Source organism: Opisthocomus hoazin, chromosome 6 (genome assembly GCF_030867145.1).
Source record: "Opisthocomus hoazin isolate bOpiHoa1 chromosome 6, bOpiHoa1.hap1, whole genome shotgun sequence".
Lineage (NCBI taxonomy): Eukaryota > Metazoa > Chordata > Aves > Opisthocomiformes > Opisthocomidae > Opisthocomus > Opisthocomus hoazin.
In genome coordinates this window covers 24,644,453-24,667,292 of record NC_134419.1, presented here as the reverse complement: position 1 = coordinate 24,667,292, position 22,840 = coordinate 24,644,453, and the positions used below count along the sequence as shown (strand labels likewise).

The 22,840-nt window shown below is 37.8% G+C and overlaps 1 protein-coding gene across 3 annotated transcripts in view; it reads right to left on the bottom strand.

The window, feature by feature from the left end:
* Positions 1 to 22,840, bottom strand: part of COL11A1 (collagen type XI alpha 1 chain) — a 164,123-nt gene that overhangs the window by 50,259 nt on the left and 91,024 nt on the right. For all 3 annotated transcript variants that reach the window (XM_075422261.1, XM_075422263.1, XM_075422262.1), the window contains 11 exons: positions 21,735 to 21,788; positions 18,628 to 18,681; positions 16,467 to 16,511; positions 16,296 to 16,349; positions 16,156 to 16,200; positions 12,183 to 12,236; positions 11,262 to 11,315; positions 7,031 to 7,084; positions 6,006 to 6,113; positions 4,082 to 4,171; positions 3,732 to 3,785 (listed from right to left, as the gene is read on the bottom strand). In XM_075422261.1, the coding sequence (XP_075278376.1) occupies positions 3,732 to 3,785; positions 4,082 to 4,171; positions 6,006 to 6,113; positions 7,031 to 7,084; positions 11,262 to 11,315; positions 12,183 to 12,236; positions 16,156 to 16,200; positions 16,296 to 16,349; positions 16,467 to 16,511; positions 18,628 to 18,681; positions 21,735 to 21,788 (666 nt within the window). The remainder of the gene's footprint in view (positions 1 to 3,731; positions 3,786 to 4,081; positions 4,172 to 6,005; positions 6,114 to 7,030; positions 7,085 to 11,261; positions 11,316 to 12,182; positions 12,237 to 16,155; positions 16,201 to 16,295; positions 16,350 to 16,466; positions 16,512 to 18,627; positions 18,682 to 21,734; positions 21,789 to 22,840) is intronic.

Sequence of the window (22,840 nt, the reverse complement as noted above, 5' to 3'; positions counted from 1 at the left end):
GTAAAACACTAATGTATACACACCCTATAAGAATTTGAAAAACATAGAACTTCTGAATTTAAATTCAAACACGTGTATTTCAGAATATGGACAACTGTCACTAAGTAAGATATGTGCTTTTACCTCACAACCTTACATGATGCATATTTATGAGAAACTATAATAGTAGTGGCACAGATACTGTGTGGGCATCCTGTCTGGGAAAGTGGAGTGCATTAAATATTAGGTATGCTTGTGCTGTCTGGTTTGTGCATGCTCAGAAGAGTTCTGGTTCATTGCACCTGAACTAACTGTCTGCTTGAGAGGTTAGTCCAGCCTTAGGGCTTCCTTTAACAAAAAATGAAGACATGACCTTTAGATTGCAGAAATTACTCTGGTCTATACTTTCTTGATTTTGATTCATCTTTTCTTCTAACAGTTCAGGTTCTTCAGGTGGGGTGGGATGATATCCCTTTTGACTCTCCCTACTAGCTTCCATTCCATTCCATTCCATTCCATTCCATTCCATTCCATTCCATTCCATTCCATTCCATTCCATTCCATTCCATTCCATTCCATTCCATTCCCAGATGCCTTATTTTGGTGCCTTTTGTGAATAAACACATACTGCATGGTGTTAAGAAGAACTGTAAATCACAAATCTAGTTCTTGATTTAAAGAATAGAACCTTAAAAGGCATTAAGAATCCAACAATTAATTTTAATAATTCTTGTACCAAGTATTAAGAAATCAAGAAGTAAAGCTTAAAAGTGTGCTACAGCAGATCTTTTCCAATAATGCAGAAATAATCCAAAAGCGAGAATCTTTATACTATGTTGTTTTTTTTTCCTGCCTGTTTAATGCATTCTAATCTCAACATAAATTGCAGGGGCATAAAATCGCTTTATTGTTGAAATACACAGAATTTCAGCTCCTCCATTACTTTTTTTGTCCAACAGGAATAGCTTTGCTGTGGTTTTTTTATTTCAGTTGGACTGAATGAAAGAAGTTGACAAGATGACTGTCAAAATCTACACAATCCACATTTGGGAATAACTGTACCATGTTTTGAATACCAGTGCTTCCTTGTAGAACTTCCTAGCATACTAAATGACAACAGAGAATAGGTAGCTTCAAACATCTCCTACTTCAAATGCCTTTCAGTGGATAACTACCAGAAACTCAAGTGAAAGAGGCAGCAGAGTTATAAATAGTAGATGACCAAACATGAAAAAAAAAAATCTAAATGTAAACAATTGTTGAGTGCAGGACCATCTAGAAAAAGCCTAGTCACGCTACTCAAGGGAGAATAGTCTACTGGTTTTGAGGAATGAGTACATATCACTGCTTTTCTCTCATAATCATAAACAACTACAACAACAAAAGAAGTTGACAGATATAGTTTTACACCTACGTTGATCTTAAAATGTTGAGAAGGAATATTACTGCATGACATGATTTTACATAGCTGTTATTCGCCAAGCAAACATAATTTGTAACAATTTCAGTGATCGTGTCTATAACACGTGGTCCACACAGCAAGTACAGTAAAGATAAAGTCTTCAAAGCAATGGATGGGTTTTGGTGATCTGATCTTCTAAAATTCTTAAGTAATTGCATAATGCATAATTTATTTACATATTCATACAATGGTATTGTTAATAAGCCATTCTTGCATGATTCATTTTCCTATGGATTTCAATGGAAGATTTCAGGTTGCATGTTACTATTTTCCAAAATAAGATTCTTTTTTATAATGCTCATCATACTTTCTCAAAGTACTTAAGCTTGCTCTACAATTTTTCCCTTTTCCTACAGAATCTAAAGTTTCATTGAAAAATATTTTTTTCAGTGTAGATACTGTGGCAAAAATAATGGTATAGTATGCCTGCTGCTATATCATTCTCTGTACCAATTTCAAAGCACTTCAAAACAGGATTAAGATGTGTTCTCCTCTTTAAGTACGTTGGGGTCTCCAGACTCTGAGTGAAAAATATCAATGGATTCTGAGAGGACTGTCTTTGAACTTTTTTTTAAGATAGCAAATAAATTGTAAAATAGTGGTGGAAAGAAATAGCCTATGTGACATTTCCCAGCTATACAGAAATTACTGAAGATTAGTAGAATATCAGTTTTGTTCTTTATGTATGAAACGTTCTCCAATCCCAATCTAAACAAAAAGAATTTGTTTCACAACGAGTTAAAATGAATCAAAACTTATGCATAGGCTGGTATATGTTTAAAAATATTAGATGCAGTAATAAGGGCGCGAAAGTAGTAATGCCACATATTTAAAAGCTCGCTTAGGCAATGCAGAACACCAGCAGTATTTTAAACATAATGTATGTCAACTGTGAGTGAACTGCAGTTGTGCAAAGAGAACACAGCTGTATTTTTGTTTGTTTGCATGGCAAGGTTTTGGTAGCGAGGGGGGGGGGCGGGGACTGCAGGAGTGGCTTCTGTGAGAAGATGACAGAAGTGTCCCCGATGTCTGGTAGAGCCCGTGCCAGCTGGCTCCGAGACAGACAGGCTGCTGGCCAAAGCTGAGCCAACAACAGTGGGGGCACCTTTGTGGCAACATATTCAAGAAGGTAAAAAAACCTGCAGCAGGATAGAGAGAGGAGTGAGAATATGTGAGAGAAACAAGTCTGCAGACACCAAGGTGAGTGAAGAAGGAGGGGGAGGAGGTGCTCCAGGTGTGGGAGCACAGATTCCCCTGCAGCCCATGGAGAAGACCATGGTAAGGCAGGCTGTCTCCCTGCAGCCCATGGAGGTCCACAGTGGAGCAGATATCCACCTGTAGCCCGTGGAAGGGACCCCACGCCGGAGCAGGTGGATGCGCCTGAAGAAGGCTGTGACCCTGTGGGAAGCCCCTACTGGAGGAGGCTCCTGACAGGACCTATGACCCCATGGAGAGAGGAGCCCACACTGGAAGATGTTCTGGCAGGACTTGTGACCCCACAGGGGACCCACGATTGAGCAGTCTTCCTGAAGGACTGCATCCTGTGGTAGGGACCCATGCTGGAGCAGTTCATGAAGAACTGCAGTCCATGGGAAGGACGCACACTGGAGAAGTTCGTGGAGGAGTCTCCCATGGGAGGGACCTCACACTAAAGCAGGGGAAGAGTGTGAAGAGTACGCAGCGACAGAAACAACATGTGATGAACTGACTGCAAATCCCATTCCCCGTCCCCCTGTGTCACTCAAGGGGGAGGAGCTAGAGAATTTGGGAGTGTAGTTAGCTCGGGAAGAAGGGAGGGGTGGTGGTGGGAAGGTATTTTAAAATTTCTTTTTTATTTCTCATTATCCTACTCTGATTTGATTAGTAATAAATTAAAGTCATTTCCCCAAGTTGCATCTGGTTTGCCCATGATGGTAATTGGTGAGTGATCTCTCCCTGTCCTTATCTCGACCCACGAGCCCTTCATCATATTTTTTCTCCTCCTGTCCACTTGAGGAGGTGGAGCGATAGACTGGCTTGGTGAACACCTGGCATGCAGCCAGGGTCATTCCACCACAACAGTATGAGTTCACTATCTGCTATCTGTAGATTTTCCACTATGAAAAACCTCTTTCATCTCAACAATAACTTGTGTAAGTGGCAAGTAGAAAATAATTATTGATCACTTTGAATGAGATAAATCTGTCTGCTGTTTTACAGACTGCATTGAAGAAAACATCACAGCATGCAAAGAAGAAAAAAGGTTACTATGTAATACTGTTTATATTTCCACAAAATTATGTTTACTTACAACTGGGCCTGGTGGGCCTTGTGGGCCTTCCCCTCCTTTCAGACCAGCTGGACCCTAAAAAATGGGAAAACAAAACAAAACAAAAGCTATCTCTTACACTGGAAAATCCAAGAGTTATTTATGCAACACTTATAATAGGAAGAATGTGAAAATCCAAAGACAAAAAACTGAACAAATTCCTTTTTCGCTTATATAGCCAATGATATTTAACAATGTTGGATGCTTGATGTTTGTTCTCCTATTGCATTCATTTTGAAGCACAATAGAAGGTTCCATGAAATAAAAGATTTAATCCATTCTTTCTTATATTTAGAAACATCATGTCAATTGTTCTTGTGCTTGTATCATACCTGAGCACCTGGAAGGCCTCTCTCTCCAGGGAAACCACGAAGACCGGCTGGTCCATCTTTTCCAGGAATGCCTTGAGGGCCTGGGTCACCCTTGGAAACATATTACATTTTTATAAAAAAAAAAAAGTGTAAAATGCTTATGTTAGTCATTAAATGGGTGATGAAAATGAAATACCAGATGCTAGTTATAGTAATGACAAAAAAGATTATGCCCCCACCTATTCACCCACTAATTCTTTTAACATTTTCACAGAATATCACAGAATATCACAGAATAGTAGGGGTTGGAAGGGACCTCTGTGGGTCATCTAGTCCAACCCCCCTGCCGAAGCAGGGTCACCTACAGCAGGCTGCACAGGACCTTGTCCAGGCGGGTCTTGAATATCTCCAGAGAAGGAGACTCCACCACCTCCCTGGGCAGCCTGTTCCAGTGCTCCGTCACCCTCAGACGGAAGAAGTTCTTCCTCATGTTCAGACGGAACTTCCTGTGCCTCAGTTTGTGCCCATTGCCCCTTGTCCTGTCACTGGGCACCACTGAAAAGAGCTTGGCCCCATCCTCCTGACACCCACCCTTCAGATATTTGTAGGCATTTATAAGGTCCCCTCGCAGCCTTCTCTTCTTCAGGCTGAACAAGCCCAGTTCCCTCAACCTCTCCTCGTAGGGGAGATGCTCCAGTCCCCTCACCATCCTTGTAGCCCTCCGCTGGACTCTCTCTAGTAGCTCTTCATCTTTCTTGAACTGGGGAGCCCAGAACTGGACACAGTACTCCAGATGAGGCCTCACCAGGGCAGTGTAGAGGGGAAGGAGAACCTCCCTCGTCCTGCTGGCCACACTCTTCTTGATGCACCCCAGGATCCCATTGGCTTTCTTGGCAGCCAGGGCACACTGCTGGCTCATGGTTAACCTGTCGTCCACCAGGACACCCAGGTCCCTCTCTGCAGAGCTGCTCTCCAGCAGGTCCACCCCAAGCCTGTACTGGTGCATGAGGTTGTTCCTCCCCAGGTGCAGCACCCTGCACTTGCCCTTGTTGAACCTCATCAGGTTCCTCTCTGCCCAGCTTTCCAGCCTATCCAGGTCATGCTGAATGGCAGCACAGCCTTCTGGTGTATCTACCACACCTCCCAGTTTGGTGTCATCAGCAAACTTGCTGAGGGTACATTCTAACTCTTCATCCAGGTCGTTGATGAAGAAGTTAAACAAGACTGGGCCCAGTACTGACCCCTGGGGGACACCACTTGTCACCAGCCTCCAACTAGACTCAGCGCCGCTGATGACAACCCTCTGAGTTCTGCCATTCAGTCATTTTCAGTACAATAGTCTATCAACATGATTAAATTTATAACAAGCTTTGACAAAACACAGTATTAGTTATAGAATATAAATACTGAAAAACACAGCAAGCAGTAAAAATATGTTTAAAGCTACTTTCATTAAAAATTTACCATGCCCGTTTAAAATGGAAAATTGACTAGAATTACACAGCAACTGGATAAGCAATATTTTTCTTGTGTCCCAATGGTGGCCAAAAAGTAAGTAAAGAGCTAAATTTGCTCAGTGAAATTCTGCCTTGCAGCCAGTACTACACATCCTACTTTAAATGCCAAGGTACAATTTTCCACCTTGTTGTGAACATGTCATTATTACATCTTTCCTTAGTGAATGTGTGGTATATGTAAACTATTTTTTTTATTTTTTTATTAAAAAAAATACTAATTATTGGCTCAATAGAATTCTCTTTATTTCAATGGAAGCAGACACAGCTCTAAAATTGGAATCTTCCAGTCCTCCAAATGCTTCTGCATGTAACGTGCCAATCATGATTTTTTATTGTATGTTCTGATCTTGTGCTGCATGTTCTGCATGATGATTTGAAATGTGAGACTGTCAGGCCCTTGCAATTTGTTCCCTAAAGCCACATCATACCTTAGCACCTTCTTTTCCTGCAGCACCTGGGAGGCCTTGTTCACCTGGTGGGCCAGGAGGCCCTGGATGACCTCTTTCACCAATTGGGCCAGTTTCACCAGTAGGACCCTAAGCACAAAAGTGAAACTTCAGTAACCTCAAGGTATTTAATGTCTTGGGGGGAGGTGGGGGTTGGGAGAAGCAGATTCTTAACATCCAGCTGTTATGAGTATCTGTTACAAAAGAGTATTACCATTGGTTAGCATACATTCCTCACCTTCCCTCCAGGCAAAGCTGACTTACAAAATATCTTCGTCCTATAAAATAAATCTTGCATTGAATTCTGCCTGCAGACACGTTTGTACAGCTTCCAAAGAGTGAAATCCTGGCCTTCCTCCTGAAGCAATGAAGCTTTAAAATACAGTGCGTACCCATGTCTGGGAGGAGGTTACAAAAAGGACACGGGACGGAAATCCATGTACTATGTGATCTTGAAACACTGTACTGGTTTTTTTCTGAATGATCTAAATTGGAAGGTAGGAGAGTTGAAAGATATCTGTTCAGACTCACTAGCAGAAAATTTTCACAGAGGGAATTACCTAAAAAAGCTCATGCAATCCGAATACTTGATTTTGTTGCAAATAAGTAAGATTAGATCAAATGAAATTTTGATAGTGAATCCCTCCACAATCTAAAAGTGACTGAAATCTGGCCTCTGACAAGAAAGTGAGATGTTGTATTGTTCTTTCTAAATCATTTCAAAGTAGAAAACTCTGCCTTCTTGACTTCTGTGAACCACCAACTTCATAATCACATGAAGAAAACACACAACAAAGGAAGTGGAAAGTTAACCCCAACATTTGCATATTTTGTGGAATCACTAATGATTGCTAAGTACATCTTTCTAAAATTGTTACGTATAATTTGTTACAAAAGTTAATATAACTATCAATATAGTCCTTCTAATACAACTGAAGCAACTGCCTTAGCCATAATATAACCATTAAACATTGGTCTTATGATAACCATGAAATTAAATGATGTACCTGAGGGCCAACAACACCACCAGGACCAGGAGGACCAGTTTTTCCTTGAAAACCCTGTGAAATAATTATTGAATACTATGTTACCCAGGACAAGATACAAAAGAGCAAAATTCATATCTATACTCAAGAGGAGAAGGAGAAATTCTACGTCACACATTCCTTCTCTTCAGGAAATAAAAATGAGAAATTATTTTTTCCTGTGTACGCTTAGAAATGAAATACTGATTAATCTTTCTTATCTCTATCAGTTCTAATCGCTCTGAGGTTGTACAGCAATAAAAATTCCACTCAATTTTGCAGATCTCTCTAGGTGAATTTGATTAGGTGATGCAATTAAAAGACTACTGAAAATACCTTTTTACATACATACATTATCATATCATGAAGCCAGACATACAAATGCTTTTTAAAGAAAGACACAGATTGTGGATAAATTTTGAGGTGCATTAAAGATAAAGGGGAGGTTAGACAGAAAGCAAATGAAAAGAAATAGAGATCCGGGGAAGATGAAGGTTCTGCAGAGATGGTAATCTCTACAAACAACAGCATGAGTGCCACAGAAAGGATGAAGTTAATGAGAAATTGATATGATGATAAAAATTGGGAAGCAGAGAATAGAAAGTGTTTTTGGGACAGTTTTCAGAACACTCGCAAAATTTACAGAATTTTCGTTTTCCAATCAGTGGCCCCACACTTCCTTCCAAAATTAGTCAATAAGCTGAATGACCACTTCATTTTATAGTAGCACTTTTGAATGTATCTTTGAAATGTGCTAAATTATTTCTTTCAAATACTGGAAGGGTGTTGCTGCATAAAGTTAGGAGAGTGCATTCACTGCTGTATCACATTTAGGGTTCCACATAGTATCCCCTGCCTAACAGCCTATATCTGCCTCCTACTCTGCTCACCTGTGTAAAAACAAAGGTGTCATCTGGCCCTATTCCTTATAAATGTTGGGCCTTGCTCAGCATTCCTCTGGGCAGTCTCGCTGACACTTGCCCCATTCCATCAGATCCAGTTTAAGCTTTTATTACCTTCCTCAATCTGATTCTCTTCTTGCTGCTAGCCAGACATTATCATGGTTCAGTTTCGTCCATAATTGTTTAGTCACTCTCTCTCAGACCTCTGAAATGATCCAGATCAAAAAGAAATACAAAAGTACCCCTTTGCTCTAATGACTAAATATCAGAACTGCCACAGATGGAATCATTCATGTGTCCCTTCCTTTACATAGTCAAAGCTTCTTCTGAAGTCTATCGTAAGGAAAGACAAAGGAGTGTTGAGTATTATCCATTTCCTGAAAGTACCTTGAGGAGACCTGCTGTTCCCAGGTTTATAGAATGCATTGATATACGCAGTATGTTCAGTGATTCTTGATGCTAATGATGGTTTTACTACACTGTTTTCTTTCTTGTGTCACCAGCTTATCTATTCCTACAGATTCAGAATTGTAAAAGAAGCAATAAGCAAAGATTTCAGCAGCAAATACTCAAAATGATCTGAACATCCCATGGATTCATCAAAAATATTTAGTATTAAAAAATTTACACTAATGTCTCATGCTTGTTTTTGTAAGTACCTAATTAGCCCCATTTTTTTGTTATTTTCTGTGAAAGGCAACTTAATAAAACTGAGTTTATTGTAGTAAGAAGGTCGTTGATTAATTCTAATAGATGAAACAGCTAGTATGTTTCTATTTTATGCTTTCACAGGAATGAAAAACTAACCACCAGATAATCTAACAATCTCTGCAGCTGATACCTCCTGCCAATCTGAGATTGATATCACCAAAGCTGATAATCAGTTCTAAGGAGGTACTCACTTAATACTGGTTTTCAGTATGTAGTTTATTCCTACATTTATATTCCAAATTATTTATCATGCTATTACTGTTCCAATGCCTAGAATTTCAGCAAAAAATGGCAGTTCTTCAAAGTACGTATGGCTTACTAGGCGAAGAAGCTGTAGCCTCTTCTCCACTAATACTTACCTCAGTTTCTGTCAGGATATGCTTATTATTCCAAAAGCTAGCTGCAGAGCGTAATCTGGGAATCTGGCTCTCTAATGTGTTAACCTTACGTATGTCTCAGCCTAATTCCCTAATTGTTGTAATGCCCACATGCACCACTGAACTTTAATGAGATACATAGCTAAGTAAGAAACAGAATTCTTAAGACTCGGATTTACCAGTAAGTGCAATGAAAGTTTTCTGATTCATACATTTTGAAAAAATCTAAAATGGAAACGTTCATCAAAAAGTCTACCGTTTGTTTTTTAAAAAATCGTTTTTTCTACAAACATATGCATGAGAACCCATGGGGGAAAATATTTTTAAAATAATTCTGGCCCAAGTATACATATACACAGGGCAGAAAACAATGATAATGAAAAAGTGCATTTGCTCCTAAATTACTCAAGTTTTATATCACTCTAACACTACTAAACCCAAACGAGATACAAAATTAGAGAACCATAGTATTGACTGAACCCAGAAGCACCTGGTCCAAACATCACACAGTAGCAGAGTCCATAGTTTCATTGTATTTTGCATCTTCCATTCCTAGTCATGAATGAAATCAAGAAATCATAGAACGGTTGAGGTTGGAAGGGACCTCTGGAGGTTATTTGGTCCAACTGCCCTGCTCAAGCAGGGCAACTGAGACCTGGTTGCCCAGGAATATGTCCAGACAGCTTTTGAATATCTCTGAGGATGTAGACTCTGCAACCTCTCTGGGTAATGCGTTCCAGTCCTTGGTCACCCTCAACAGTGAAAAAGGGTTTCCTCATATTCAGATGGAACCTCCTGTGTTCCAATTTATGCCCATTGCCTCTGGTCCTACCACTGGGCACCACTGAAAAGTCCCTGGCTCCATCTTCTTTACACCCTCCCTTCAGGTATTTATATACTTTGATAAGATTCGACTTGGGCTTTGTCTTCTCTAGGCTAAACAGTCCCAGCTCTATCAGTCTTCCTTCATAGGAGAGATGCTTTTGTCCCTTAATTATCTTAGCGGCCTTTTGCTGGCCTCTCTCCAGCAGCTCGCTCTCTTTTACTGAGGAGCCCAGAACTGGGCACAATACTCCGGGCCTTGGCAGGGCTGAACAGAAGGGAAAGATCACCCTACTGCAGCCCAGGATGCTATTAGCGTTCGTTGCTGTAATGGCACGTTACTGGCACATGTTCAAGCAAGTACAAATAAAGGGAAAATAGCAACTGTGCTGCTTCTTACCAGACTAAAGAACAATTTTGAGCTTCCTACATTCTAAACAATGATTCAAACTCATTTTTATGGTACACAAGACTAGTCTTTGCATCACTGCAAAGAAGAAGAACAAAGCAGTAGTCAATAATGTTTCTCTCACAAACAAAAAAGCCACTATCATTGCAAAGTAAGTGTTACAATGCTACAGTACTAGCAGAATAAATAGAGTTTTTCAGAATGATGTGTTACTGTAAGTTCTGTGCTCCCCCTTCCAGCAGTGGAAGTGACTCAGCAGTCACTAACAGATTTCCAGTGAAGCTGGAACCCAAAACACCTTCTACATGCTGAGAAAATTTCTCTCTAAATTTATTTATGGCTTTCTCTAGCTCTGAAAAATCTGAGTAAGAATTTTATTTCAGTGGGATCTCAGTAAGTTTTTGGCACTACATAAGTAGAGAGTTTTGTTAAATAATCCCATTCAAACTCTTACATGTTATTTTCTTAATTTTGCTGCCAGAATTTACTCATTGTGATTCTTAGGGGGATTACACAGGATATAGTTTCAAAAGTTTAAGATTTTTTTTACAGGTTGAATCATTCCTAATTTTACTTTCCAAAGGTGCTGGATTTTGAGTTTCCTATCTGCTTACCATTAATAAGACTTTTTATTATGTTATTATTTATGTTATGTGGCATTCAATGAGGAAAGAACCATATAGTAACTGCCTGACAAATCTTTATTAAAATTGAGATCTGAGTATTAATTTCTTTTACTTCTATTAACTACTGAAGCTCATTGTGATGTTACTAACTGGGCATAGCAAAGAACAACCTCACTCTTGTAGCATGGAAATGAAATAAAGCGTTCTCATGCCTAACCTACCAACCATAAGAAAACTACAGTTTTATAACCTCTCATGCCCAGCCTCTTCTCCTTCTCTTTGTGTCTCTGTTTCTTTAGTTTTGATCACACAAGTCATGGCCTTCAGAGGTTTACAACAGTAACACAGTAGAGTACATTTACTTACAGTCTCACCCCGCTGTCCTGGGTGCCCAGGCAAGCCATCTTTTCCAGGCGGCCCCTGAAATTGTGAAACACATAAATCAAAGCATTTCTAAGCTATTCTTAATTCTGGAAAAAAGTGTGCAATTAGCTGTAAGAATCTCTGATCTCTTTTTTCTAGAGTAGTCTCCAGTACAGCTTAACTGCCCCTATATCAGCTAACTATGATTTTAGTAATACATTTTCCTTGTGTCCTCCTTGATGCATGTTAGCAGTCGCTTGGAGAGTGACTGTTAGGTGGTCAGATGCATGCATGTTCAAAATGGATTTCTGTAAATTGAGGAATCATGGAAAGTCCCTATATTTCCCTTCCATTTTTCTTTGCTTAGTGACTCAGTTAACACAAACTTAAGCATTACAGGCGTATTTGATGAACTTTAAGTTTTTGGCATTGGAAATAAAAATAACAAATGCATGGCTGGAAAAAATCACAGGTGGTTTGATGCTTTTGTACTTACTCCACATAAGCAGTAACACACTAGAAAAACAGTGTAACTAGTTTGGGCTGCAGCTCAAATGTGCTATTACTTCTATACATTTCTGCTACTACTGAATGTCTCCTTCCTCTTTGTTTTTTGCTCAATGAATCAATTGTTAGAAGAAAATACAAACCAGCAAAGTAATATTTTGCCTAAACTCAGTCTGTCACCTGGACATTGGCATCAACATACTAGATTTGCAGTTAATATATTATGCTGAATGTCATATGAGCTGTACCAAAGATAATTTTGAATATGTGAGTTCTTGTCTTAGCCTTAAAGCTCAATAAGCTTATTTGCAATCTATACATAAACCATCCCCTAAATAAATCTTCAAATACTAACTTTAGAAATATTGTATGAAAAATAACATTCCCGTTGTTGCACACAATTAAAAAGAAACTTACTGGAGGTCCCTTTGGTCCGGGGAATCCAACAGGTCCCTGAGGCCCTTGTGGTCCCTAATATAAAGGCAACCAAACACATAAAGTTTTAGTCTAGGTGCCATGACACTGGATGGAAAAGTTTGCTTAAATTATAAAATATATGAACTCAGCAGATGTCTGGTCATCAGTACACAGCCTCAGCTCCACTGCCATAAATAGTCGTAGCAACAACTCGCATGCATAGACATTGGAGGGGATTTCCTGAAACCAATACTGCCTGTGCAGGAATACAGTAAGAAAAAAGAAAACCTACTTATATAAAGTATGTCTGCATCTGACCCCTGAAACTGTGCATAATAAAGTAGGAACAAACTGTGAGTAAGAAACATTGTTTTCCGTGCTGCATAAAACGTGAATTAATTAATAATCTGGTGGTCTTTTTAACTTTGAGCCCAACATTCATCTTTGGCGTTTCTTACACTCTGACAATATTTCAAGCCAGTACAACAATACAAACATACAGATAGAGTAAGATGTCCAGAGTTACCAGAGACTAAATACAACATTCTTTCTGTCATGAAAAATAGTTCACATAGCTGAAAAAACCCCATGATGCATGAACATTTTATTTATATAGTTTTGTATATACATATATATATGGAGAAAGAAAATTTCATGCAGCATGGTTTTACATATTTAGTTAAAGATGATCATGTGAGTTAGTGCATTGTGTATGTATACATACAAGTATATACATATGCATATGTACATATATGTGTGTAAATACACATAGATATTTACACAAAGTACTAGCTTACCTGTGTGTTTTCAAAGTTGTCACCAAACAAAATGGAGGCCAGTTTTTAAAATTTATTGCTGATATGCTGAAAGGGACTATGTCAGCTTACTAAAAAAATTTTTCCTGTGTAGTTTTTAGTGTACTAAGCCAAAGAGTAGCAACCTGAAAAACCTTATTTATTCTGCATGGTTCAACAGCAGAGTCACGTATCCTAATCAAATAGTGCAAGACTTTATCCTGTTCTACTTGGTATATGATGTCTGGTTTTGCTAAGACATCAGCTGTCAAAATATGTTAGACATGTTGGTTTGAAGTTTGATGCAAAAGACTTGAAGCAGGAAGCCACATCTCCCAAATTATACTACCCTTTTGCTCCTCTGATAAAGGGCCAACTGCTTCTGAGTGCCATAAACCTCATACATTAGAGCCCAGGCTCACTTCTAGAGCATGACTGCCTCCTGCAGTAGGCAAAGCAGTGTGTGAATGTAGCTGTGGGAGATCCCTTGTGCCCAACCTAGGAGAATTTGCTCTTAAATTAATCTTATTCCAGGGAAAACCTTGATTATACTGTAATACTAAATCTGAGTCACCTAAGAAGTGCTAGGTAAAGGAAGAAATCTTTATGATCTTACTGCACTACCTGTCATTTTTATCTTCTCTTCCAAAACAGGTGTGAGGTTGTTTCTGAAACCTCCATAACACACAAATATGTTCCACAGGAGTGTGTGAGTTTTTTTCATTCTGCTGTCTCTGTGAACAAATGACCTTTCCTCATTTGCTTCTGGATATAACATAAAGCATAAAGTTTCCAAAATAACAGAGGAATTTTATAGAGGAAAACTATTAAAATTGACTCAGCCACTGCACAAAATATATGAAAGAAATTGGTCCCTCTCAGGAACTGAGTTATAAGAGCACAACTCAAAGTTTTACTGTTAGTTGCACCCTCTTTCTCATAAATTCTCACTGTACTTTGATCCTCACATCTTGAGGCTTTTTAAGGAAAGAGCATTTGCATTTTATTTTATTCACAACATGGCTTGCAGGTTTCAAACCACAGGACTGATGGATTATGTTAGAAAAAGCTCTAGAATACTAACAGCATGTTGCAAAATTACATTTTCTTTTTTGTCATTAAATTTCATTTTAACAGTAGCTACACAGGACAGATTATTTAATGTTACATGTCTGGTACCTGAAATAGTCTCAGCAGAGTAGAAACGACAGTTTTATTTTTTGGCTGAAATTCACCCCTATTGGGAAGCAAATAGATACCTCACACTTATATTACACAAGTGATATGAGATGTGGTGCTCTGCTTCATCTCTTTGCTCTAATCTCTCTCCAGGAATGTCTTCATGTTGGATTGATCCGCTCATTGTTTTCAGTCCCCCCCCCAGCTCCTCTTCCTCATAACCTCTTGGCGCTGTCAGCAAACACCTCCTTCATGAGGTTTTGCTGTTCACCTTCTGGTAGTCTGCCTCTGATGTTCCTCGTCAGTGTAAAACAACCTACAGTTTCTTTTTTGGATTATGCCTAGTTCCCTACAGCCAACATCCAAGTTAACTCATTCTTCTCTTGAATCCCAGCTTCCTACATCATCATTCCTGTTTCACCCAAACTTTCCACTTATTCCCGCTGTCCATGTTCCACTTGGTACATTGTCTTTTGCTTGATATACAGCTACTTTCAACTTCTTACTGCAGCCTCCCTCACAGTGTTGCCTTCCATATGTACTGGCTACAGTCTAGTCCTTCAGTCCTCAACTTTCCTTCTGTTCTATCCTAGTTCTCTTCTGTATTGCAAGAACCACTATAGTGCTCCACTAACCAGTCTCTTGGACAGTTAGGTTATATTCTGCTTCAGGAATGAAACAGCTAAAACAATGCATATGAAAGGTTTTTAGTAAACTAAAACTTTTGTTTCCAGAGTACTTGGTATTACTTTTTTTTTTTGGCATGTGCTTCAATGGCTCTCAGTCAAAAGGAAAGGAATCCTTCTCTTAAGCAGAAAAATATAACATTAGATATGTAGGCACGTGCATTCCTTTAAGTTTATTAATACTCTACTTACAGCTGGATAAACCAAACTAAATTAACCTTAATAGATTTCTGCAGACACACAAACTGAAAATTTGGGATTTCTAGAACACACTCACGCCATGCTTTTGTTATCATTAGTTTTATGGATGTCCTTATCTCCAGTAATCAATCAAACTATGTGGTCTGATCCTATAGCCTTTTTCCTTTTTCAGTTTGCTTTGTTATTCTAGCAAAAACAGTTTGCAGTTGTTCTGCCAGTATTGCTACATCAAAGGCGCACATGTTCAGCAAGGAAACAGTGTAACAAAGTGACATTATGGAACAGGGGAAAATACACAAGGAACTACCTCCTGAGGGGTAAGACTTCTGGAGATCACTGGGACTTGGGAGTGGGTACTGGGAAAGGATTTACAGATTCTCTACATGAAAAAGGTTAGCAGTTTAATGAAATATGACTATGAAAGAAAAGTTTGTTCTTAAGCTTTGCAAAAATACTTTGGCAAAGAGCATTCCACTTAAATTATCTGAGTTGGTTTTCAAGTGCTGCTGTTACAAATCTGATTTATTAATATTGTGTTTCTATATACTGCTGTGTAATGGGCTGACTGTATGTTATATTTGTGTATTGATTTGTAATATAATAGCAAGCAGAAAATTTTATTTTAGCAAGCACAATAGGATTTCTCAAACATGCAGAAAGTAGGTTGAAGGGAATTCTTGGCTGATCAGAACAAAACAAAATCAGCTGCTTCAACAAAGAAGCTTCTGGAGATGGCTTGAGCGATTTGTAAATCCCATAAACAAGCAGTATGCTGCAGTAAATGGGGCATTCTTAAAAGCATAGGCTGGTAAATACAGCTGTAATTAGCAGGATATACACAAAGTGCATGAATATAATACAAAGTGTATTGTCTGTGTCCTATTTGTACAAAACTGAGCTACAGATGGAAGAAGCTTTCAGCAAACTTCAGCTACCCATTCACAACTTTGTGAAAAGCATCACTGGAATTGAAGTTTTGTTAGTTCTGGTTACTCTGCTCAAAGAAGGGCAAAGACATGAGGGGAGTATTAAAAATAAAACAACTTTCCCACTCTCAAATCACACTCCTACATAGTGGGAAAAACAACATGTTCATAAACAGCTTTCACATACCCTTTCACCTGGTGGGCCAGCAGGACCATCATTGCCTGCAGTACCCTAGAAAGGAAAGTCAATATGTTAAAAGATTAGACTTCTGTTTTATTTAAAAGAAACAGCCTGTGGCCAATCTATACAGTGTGCTTGACAATTACCTTTGGACCTGGTTTACCAGTGGGACCTCTGGGACCTCTTGAGCCTCTTGGACCCTGTCAATTCAACACAGATGCACTTGAGGATACTATAAATAAAATAATTCTACATGGTATAGTGTAGGTAATTAATATAGGAAAGCCTCTAAATTTCAAAGCAAAAGTACTACATACTGTTGGTCCTCGCTGTCCCCTGGGGCCTGGTTTGCCATGTAATCCCTGGAGAGAAAAGTTCACAGAAATGATCTTAGCAGACACTGTATTTGTGAGATAAAGTTTCTTTTACTGAAGTGGGGGCAGAGTGCAACTCCCTTAGGTTTAAATGTTATTTTAACTTTAAGTATCTACTTTGCATTTTAATTTACAAAATCATTGGCCTTGATAAAATATATTATCCTTCTGAGTTCACTGGGACTTGTAGTTAAATGCGCTAAATTTGCCTCAGAGTCAGACTCTGTCATAGGCATTAGAACATTTTAAACTACTTTAAAATAGCAGAGAAGATGGCACACAACAAGCAGAGTCCCTCTGCAGTAGTCTAAATGACTTGGCATCATTTCCAATGTAATAATTGCCTTGAAGAGAAAGTTCCCAGGTTCCTATGGACAGCTCAGGTTAATAGAGAAAAGAAAGGGCAAGCCTCTCTCTTTTTAAAACAGAGATGGGGACTGTAATACCTACCAGGATTCTGCACACTTGCACAGAGATACAGAACTTGCCAGAACTATCTTCGAATCCTACTCAACAGATTTTTTTTTTTCCTTAGACTTGGCATTAGTATTGCTGTGCATTCTAATGCAAAAAGAAGCCTAAAATTCAATAGAGTATTATTCAGGTAGAAGAAGGAACCTGATGACTGGTACTTTCTAATCTCTGAGGTAAACATAACAGCAACAGAAAATCAGCAGGCATGTTTTAGTAGAAAACTTGCTTTTATTTGAAACCAACTAAATGCACACACCTGTTTTCTTGAGGGTTTTCTTGTGGGATTTATTTATTTATTTTATTTCACTTATCAAAATAAAAATTATGTGTTGTTCTTAAAGTGCTACACAGCTTGTGAACTTCTCAGTGACAATGACTGTCTTTTCTAGTACTAGTGTGCGTGGTAGCGTAAACCATAATGATATCCCTTTAGGCAAGATTAATAATAATACCTGATTCACATTACAAAACCAGCAGCTATTGTCTCATTGATGATCAGCATAATACTTAATTATGCATGCAGTTTGATGGTATTAATTACGTGGTTAGTACTCTAGCTGAATTGAAAGCTTTATGAAGGCCAGATAACGGAACAATATAATTAGATTTTCATATTTTAAGTCTGCTCTGTGATGTTATCATTTTGCTTGTTGTTTTAATCTGATATCTTGATTAGCAGTCATGTCTCATTTTTTCCAAAAAGGATGAACGGAACATTATTTTATTGCTTGTGTCTGTCCATAACAACATATTGTTATCTTAGCTAAAACAATACAAAACAATTTAAAGCACACATAAGCAACACAAATGCAACTGGGTTTCATATATTTCATCTTAAAATCATGAGTTTCTGCTTGTTTCATGCCACAAATTAAAATGGATTCTTAAGAACAATGATATATATTACTTCAGTTTGACTTTACGTTACTATCATCTTAGAATTCTGAATCATCGTCTTAACTTTATCATCTTTCTAGGAACATGTTCAGCTATGTTCAATTAAGCTTTAGAGACAACAGCACAGTGACCTTCTTTCTAACCTATATTTCAGTTTTACAGTTTGAAGAATATGCATAACAGATTTTCCCTCACCTGCTTCATGTAAACAAAGCAGAAAAAGCTGTCATTTTACATCTATTTTTTAATACATGTAATAGTACATTTTCTTCATCTTGCCTGGTATATCTTGCATTTTCAAAGCTCAGCCTATAAAAAAGCTTGTGGCAAATCAGAATACTTATGAAATACAAGTTGAAATTCCTTGAGGGTAAATTGCATGGTAGCAGGATAATTCATGGGATACAGGAAAATAGTGCTTGCCAACTCACTGAGCTATACTGTCAAAAAAGATGCTTCAGCAAATTTCTTTCTTTTCCTCAAATATATAATTGTGGTAGCATACACAATGAGAAAGTGTCTGAGTTCCTGCATATTTAGAATAATACCTTAAGCATGAGAACTAGTGTCTCAGTATGTACTGTTTTATATAACTGCAGAGGTTCATCTTAAGTGTGAAAAGCCTGGTTTATAGTTCTTTAGATAGTAGCTTGTGTCCTTAGGTTTCAGTGACTTCCCACAGCACTGAGTTCCAAAAGTTAATTAAGCATCATGCAAGCACGAATTATCATACCCTTGCACCTTTCTCTCCATTGGCACCTGGAAATCCTGGGAAACCAGTTGAGCCCTATGTAAGAAAACAATGCAAATATCAGAGGATATCAACAGCAAAACAGTAGTATAGACAACATTTAATTTATATGTAAAGCACACCTTCAAAGTCATGCACACTGTACACGTCAAATTTGAAAGTGTGACAGCTCTGATGAATAGCTGTAAATTAACTTACCATAATGCCTCATGTCCAGAATGCATTAAAAAAGTCAATGTATAGAATGGACATTATTTGTCACCTTATTAGACAATAAAGTATTCATTAAATCTGCACCATTTTTAGCAGTAGGAAAGAAATTATTAGTAACAGCCCACTAGAAATAACCATATTGTAATGAAGAGGAACAAATAAGGCCTTGTTGCCTCACAGTATAATAATTCTTTTACAAAATAACTTAATTCAAAACAATTGTAAGGTGTTGCCACATCTGAACAGTGGTACTCTGTTCACTTTACTGAGCTGTAAATTACTTCAGGTGCTTTATTCACTGTAAACTGACCACTGGCCAGTTTCATTTAACTGATACATGCAATTTGTATATGTGCTTACATGCTCATCTCATAAGCAGAAATTATGGGGAGAGTATCTGACTTTTTTTATCCTTTTTTCTCCCATTTTGTCCTGTTAACTGCCCAGTCTAATCTGAACAGTACTATTTCCTTCTTTATTTCTGGTATACAGGTCCAGAGGGACAGCAGACTTCTTACCTGCCAAGGTGCTACTTTGTTGTAAGGGACTTGGGCTCAAAAAGATGCTAGATTAGATAAAATATACTTTTAAGTGCCTGGAGGTGAAAATCAACACAGCATTTGGTTTGGTCAGCCACTAAAATAATGCATCTATATTTGTGCAGCTTGCTATTAGTATTTTAGTGGCAAATAAAATGCATATAATAAAAACTTAAAATAGAATTTCTCAGTGCTCTTCTTTGAAACACCAGTAAGTATTTTTTTCTTTTTTCTCTTTTTCTTGCTTATGTTTTACATTTAACGAATCTTATACACACCATCATTCCAATTATCCTTTAATGACTTAAATGTAGTACAACTTCACTGACACTGATTCTAATGAAAACCTGATTGATGTTCACTGGTGGGAGAAAAGTAACAGATTTTATTTTCTTTTATTCCTTACTTTCTTTCTTTCTTTTTAATTCTTCACCAACCATAACTTAAAATGTGAATAAAACTGTGGAAGTTCTACTCTGCAAAGCCCAAGCATGTTCTTTATAATTAAAAGAACAGAGGAAAAAACAAACTGTAATGATCATGCATTAATAGGCATGACTTGGTTGTAGATAGCTTATATATACACAATACTTTTTCCAGTTGTGTTAATCAAGAGGGACCGGACAGGAGAAAAGAAATAGTGAAAATTATCAGATAATGGCAGTACTCTAAGAACAATTCTCAGAAGAAAAATAATGAAAAGCAAGTAAGCGACAATACAAAGAATGGTGTGAACCTTCTTGACAATACTGGGACAAGATTTCTTATTTGCTTTACACAGCTAATATGTTTTTCTGCTGCTTCTTTGTTTGTCTCTCCCTTATGTTAATTTGAACTGGACTGTGAATAAGTTTAAAAACAGGTCTGTAGTGAGTTGATGTATTGCAGCTGTCATTGCTCTTCCCTGGAATTTTAAGTGACAAATTAGAAGAGCAAACAGTGAATTCAGCTTGAGAACTATTTTCAATTTTAATGTGATAAAAATTTTAGGGAATGAAATTCTTTATCAAGTCTTTGCTAAAAAAAAGAATCAATCAACTTTTATTTGAAGTGTTACATCATTTTTGTTCTTAGAACTGAATAATGTAAAACCTCTTTCATCTTATACTTTTCAAAAGACAGTTCTAAAGGAGAACAGAGAGACTGAAATCTCAGACATTTGAGTTAAGAAACAGAAGAAAAAACCCATGTCTCAAGGTGAATAGTTTTCATGAATACTTTGCATAGATGGTTTTGATATTTTTCACTGACACAGTGTTCAATGAATAGGCATTCTTCAGATAGTTCACTCACTTGACTGAAAAAGGCCAAAGTATAGTCCAGAGTTGGAAAAACACTTTGCCTAGCCAACCAGGAAGTTGTATTTCTTCAAAAAAGATCATTATTTCAAAACTGAAAACAAAACTAGATCCCAAAGTAGAGCAAAGTTGAGGATTTTACTGCAGGTTGACTGTTCAGTTGTGTAGAAGGGGTAAGGGATTATTTTACTTGCGGTATTTCCCTAGATGAGTCATCTTGAGACAGCCTGGAGATGCAATGTCTCCCTAATTGCCTCTTCTGCACTGGGAAACGTCTGTAGAATTATGTTTTTATTCCATTTTTTCGTGCTTGGTGATCTCAGAAAAGAGAGTGTGCAATTAATTTAGCGTGCCCATTTCCTAAAGCTGTGTTGGGATGACATTTTTAAAAATATGTTTCATAAAAATCTTTTAAAAATGTAAGCCTTCACCTAAATCAGAAGCCACCTATATGGTTTTCTATTGCAATCAAAACATAAGAGATAGCTGAAGGATAGATGTAGGCACATAAATCACCTAAGAGTTGGGGTTTGTCATGTTTGTCTTAACAGAAGCAAAAGGAAAACACAATGAAAATTGTAAACTATGTTTCAAAGATACATGGCTTATTCTATGGAAGAAGCAGTAACAACACAAAAGGAATCCTTGTACCACATGGAAAATTTCCATCACTATCAGCATCCCTTTAGTGGTCAATGTAGTGCTTATTCTCTTTCAATCATATCAGCAGTTACTTCATTTTCAAATTGTTTAATGCATGCCACTCTGGTGCTTGCACAAAAACACAATTCATGAGAGGATGGCAAAGGTTTGAAGGCAGTAGAGCTAAGAAGAGGAAACATAGTGCTCCTTAAAGACCCTGCCTTAGGGATCCAACATTTTTAAAGATTTTACTTCAGAACATGATTGTCAAGAAAGAAAATGTGAAAAATGCCCCTTGCTTTGATGCCCACATTCTGCTTCCCCAAACACACAAATAAAATAACTGCCATTGTGATTAATGTCAAAGCACAAGATACACAGCTCATTTCCAGCTCACCTTTGGACCTTGTCTTCCTGGATATCCTGGCAATCCGGGTACACCAAGCTTACCCTGCAATAAGAAGGGAGTGTTAAATTTTATTTTATCCTCCTTAGTGGTTCAGCAAACATCTGTAGAAAATATTTTTTTACACAACTTAGAGTGATGATATTTCAGCAGATATAACACTCAATTAAATAAATGTCTTTTTTTAACTACTAATCACCAGTGGGCCTAGTTCCCTTAACTTATAAATCTCACTCCAATGAATGAGTTCAGCAAAGCCAATATCTCAGTGTCTTCTTTTTTTCCCCCCATGAAGTGCTGTGTAGTGGTGCAGGGCTGAGGTTGTTAAACTATTAATAGTCCCTAAGAAATCAGCCTGTTAACAGGTATAAGTGAGAATAAATCCTTTTTAATTTATACTGTATGATGACTGCTTTGTTTTCCACAGACTTTTCATGAATAGGCATTTGAAGGATCAACTTTTTTCTTAAATAGTTCTGACTGGTTTGAGACTATGATAAATCATACCCCACTGACTAACTGCTGACAAGAGATGTGTCAACAAATATTACCACCTTGCTATGTTCAGAAAGCACAACAGGATGAGCAGTCTGATTAACACTGACATTAACAATTCCTAGAAATGAAATACACTAACCTACCCCACTGAGTTGGTCTCTTCGGACCTCTAGAGGATGAGTGATGGTTGGCTACTTTCAAAGGCAAGGGAAAGCAGTTTCAGTCTTTGAAAGATGGGAACTCTGGGGAAGAAACTGCCTATTCACTTATTCTAAACACAGTACATGTTCCAGACTATCACATTTTGGAGAAGATGTCAATGGAAAAGATATTATTATACAATATAATATGGTACTCTACAGTAACCTTAGATAATGAAAAGGAGGAAGGAGAGCCCTTTGTGGGAAAGGAAATTTGACAATATAAACATGTCTATTCATAAAAAAATGCAGCATATGAATAAAAATGTTGAGTATTACCATATTAATGTAAATGCATGTATTAAACAGCTCTGATTTATGCAAATAATTATAATGCTGCCAGTTATGTGCCACACAAACAACCTGCATGCATTACGACTCAAATGTTTTGCAGCGTGA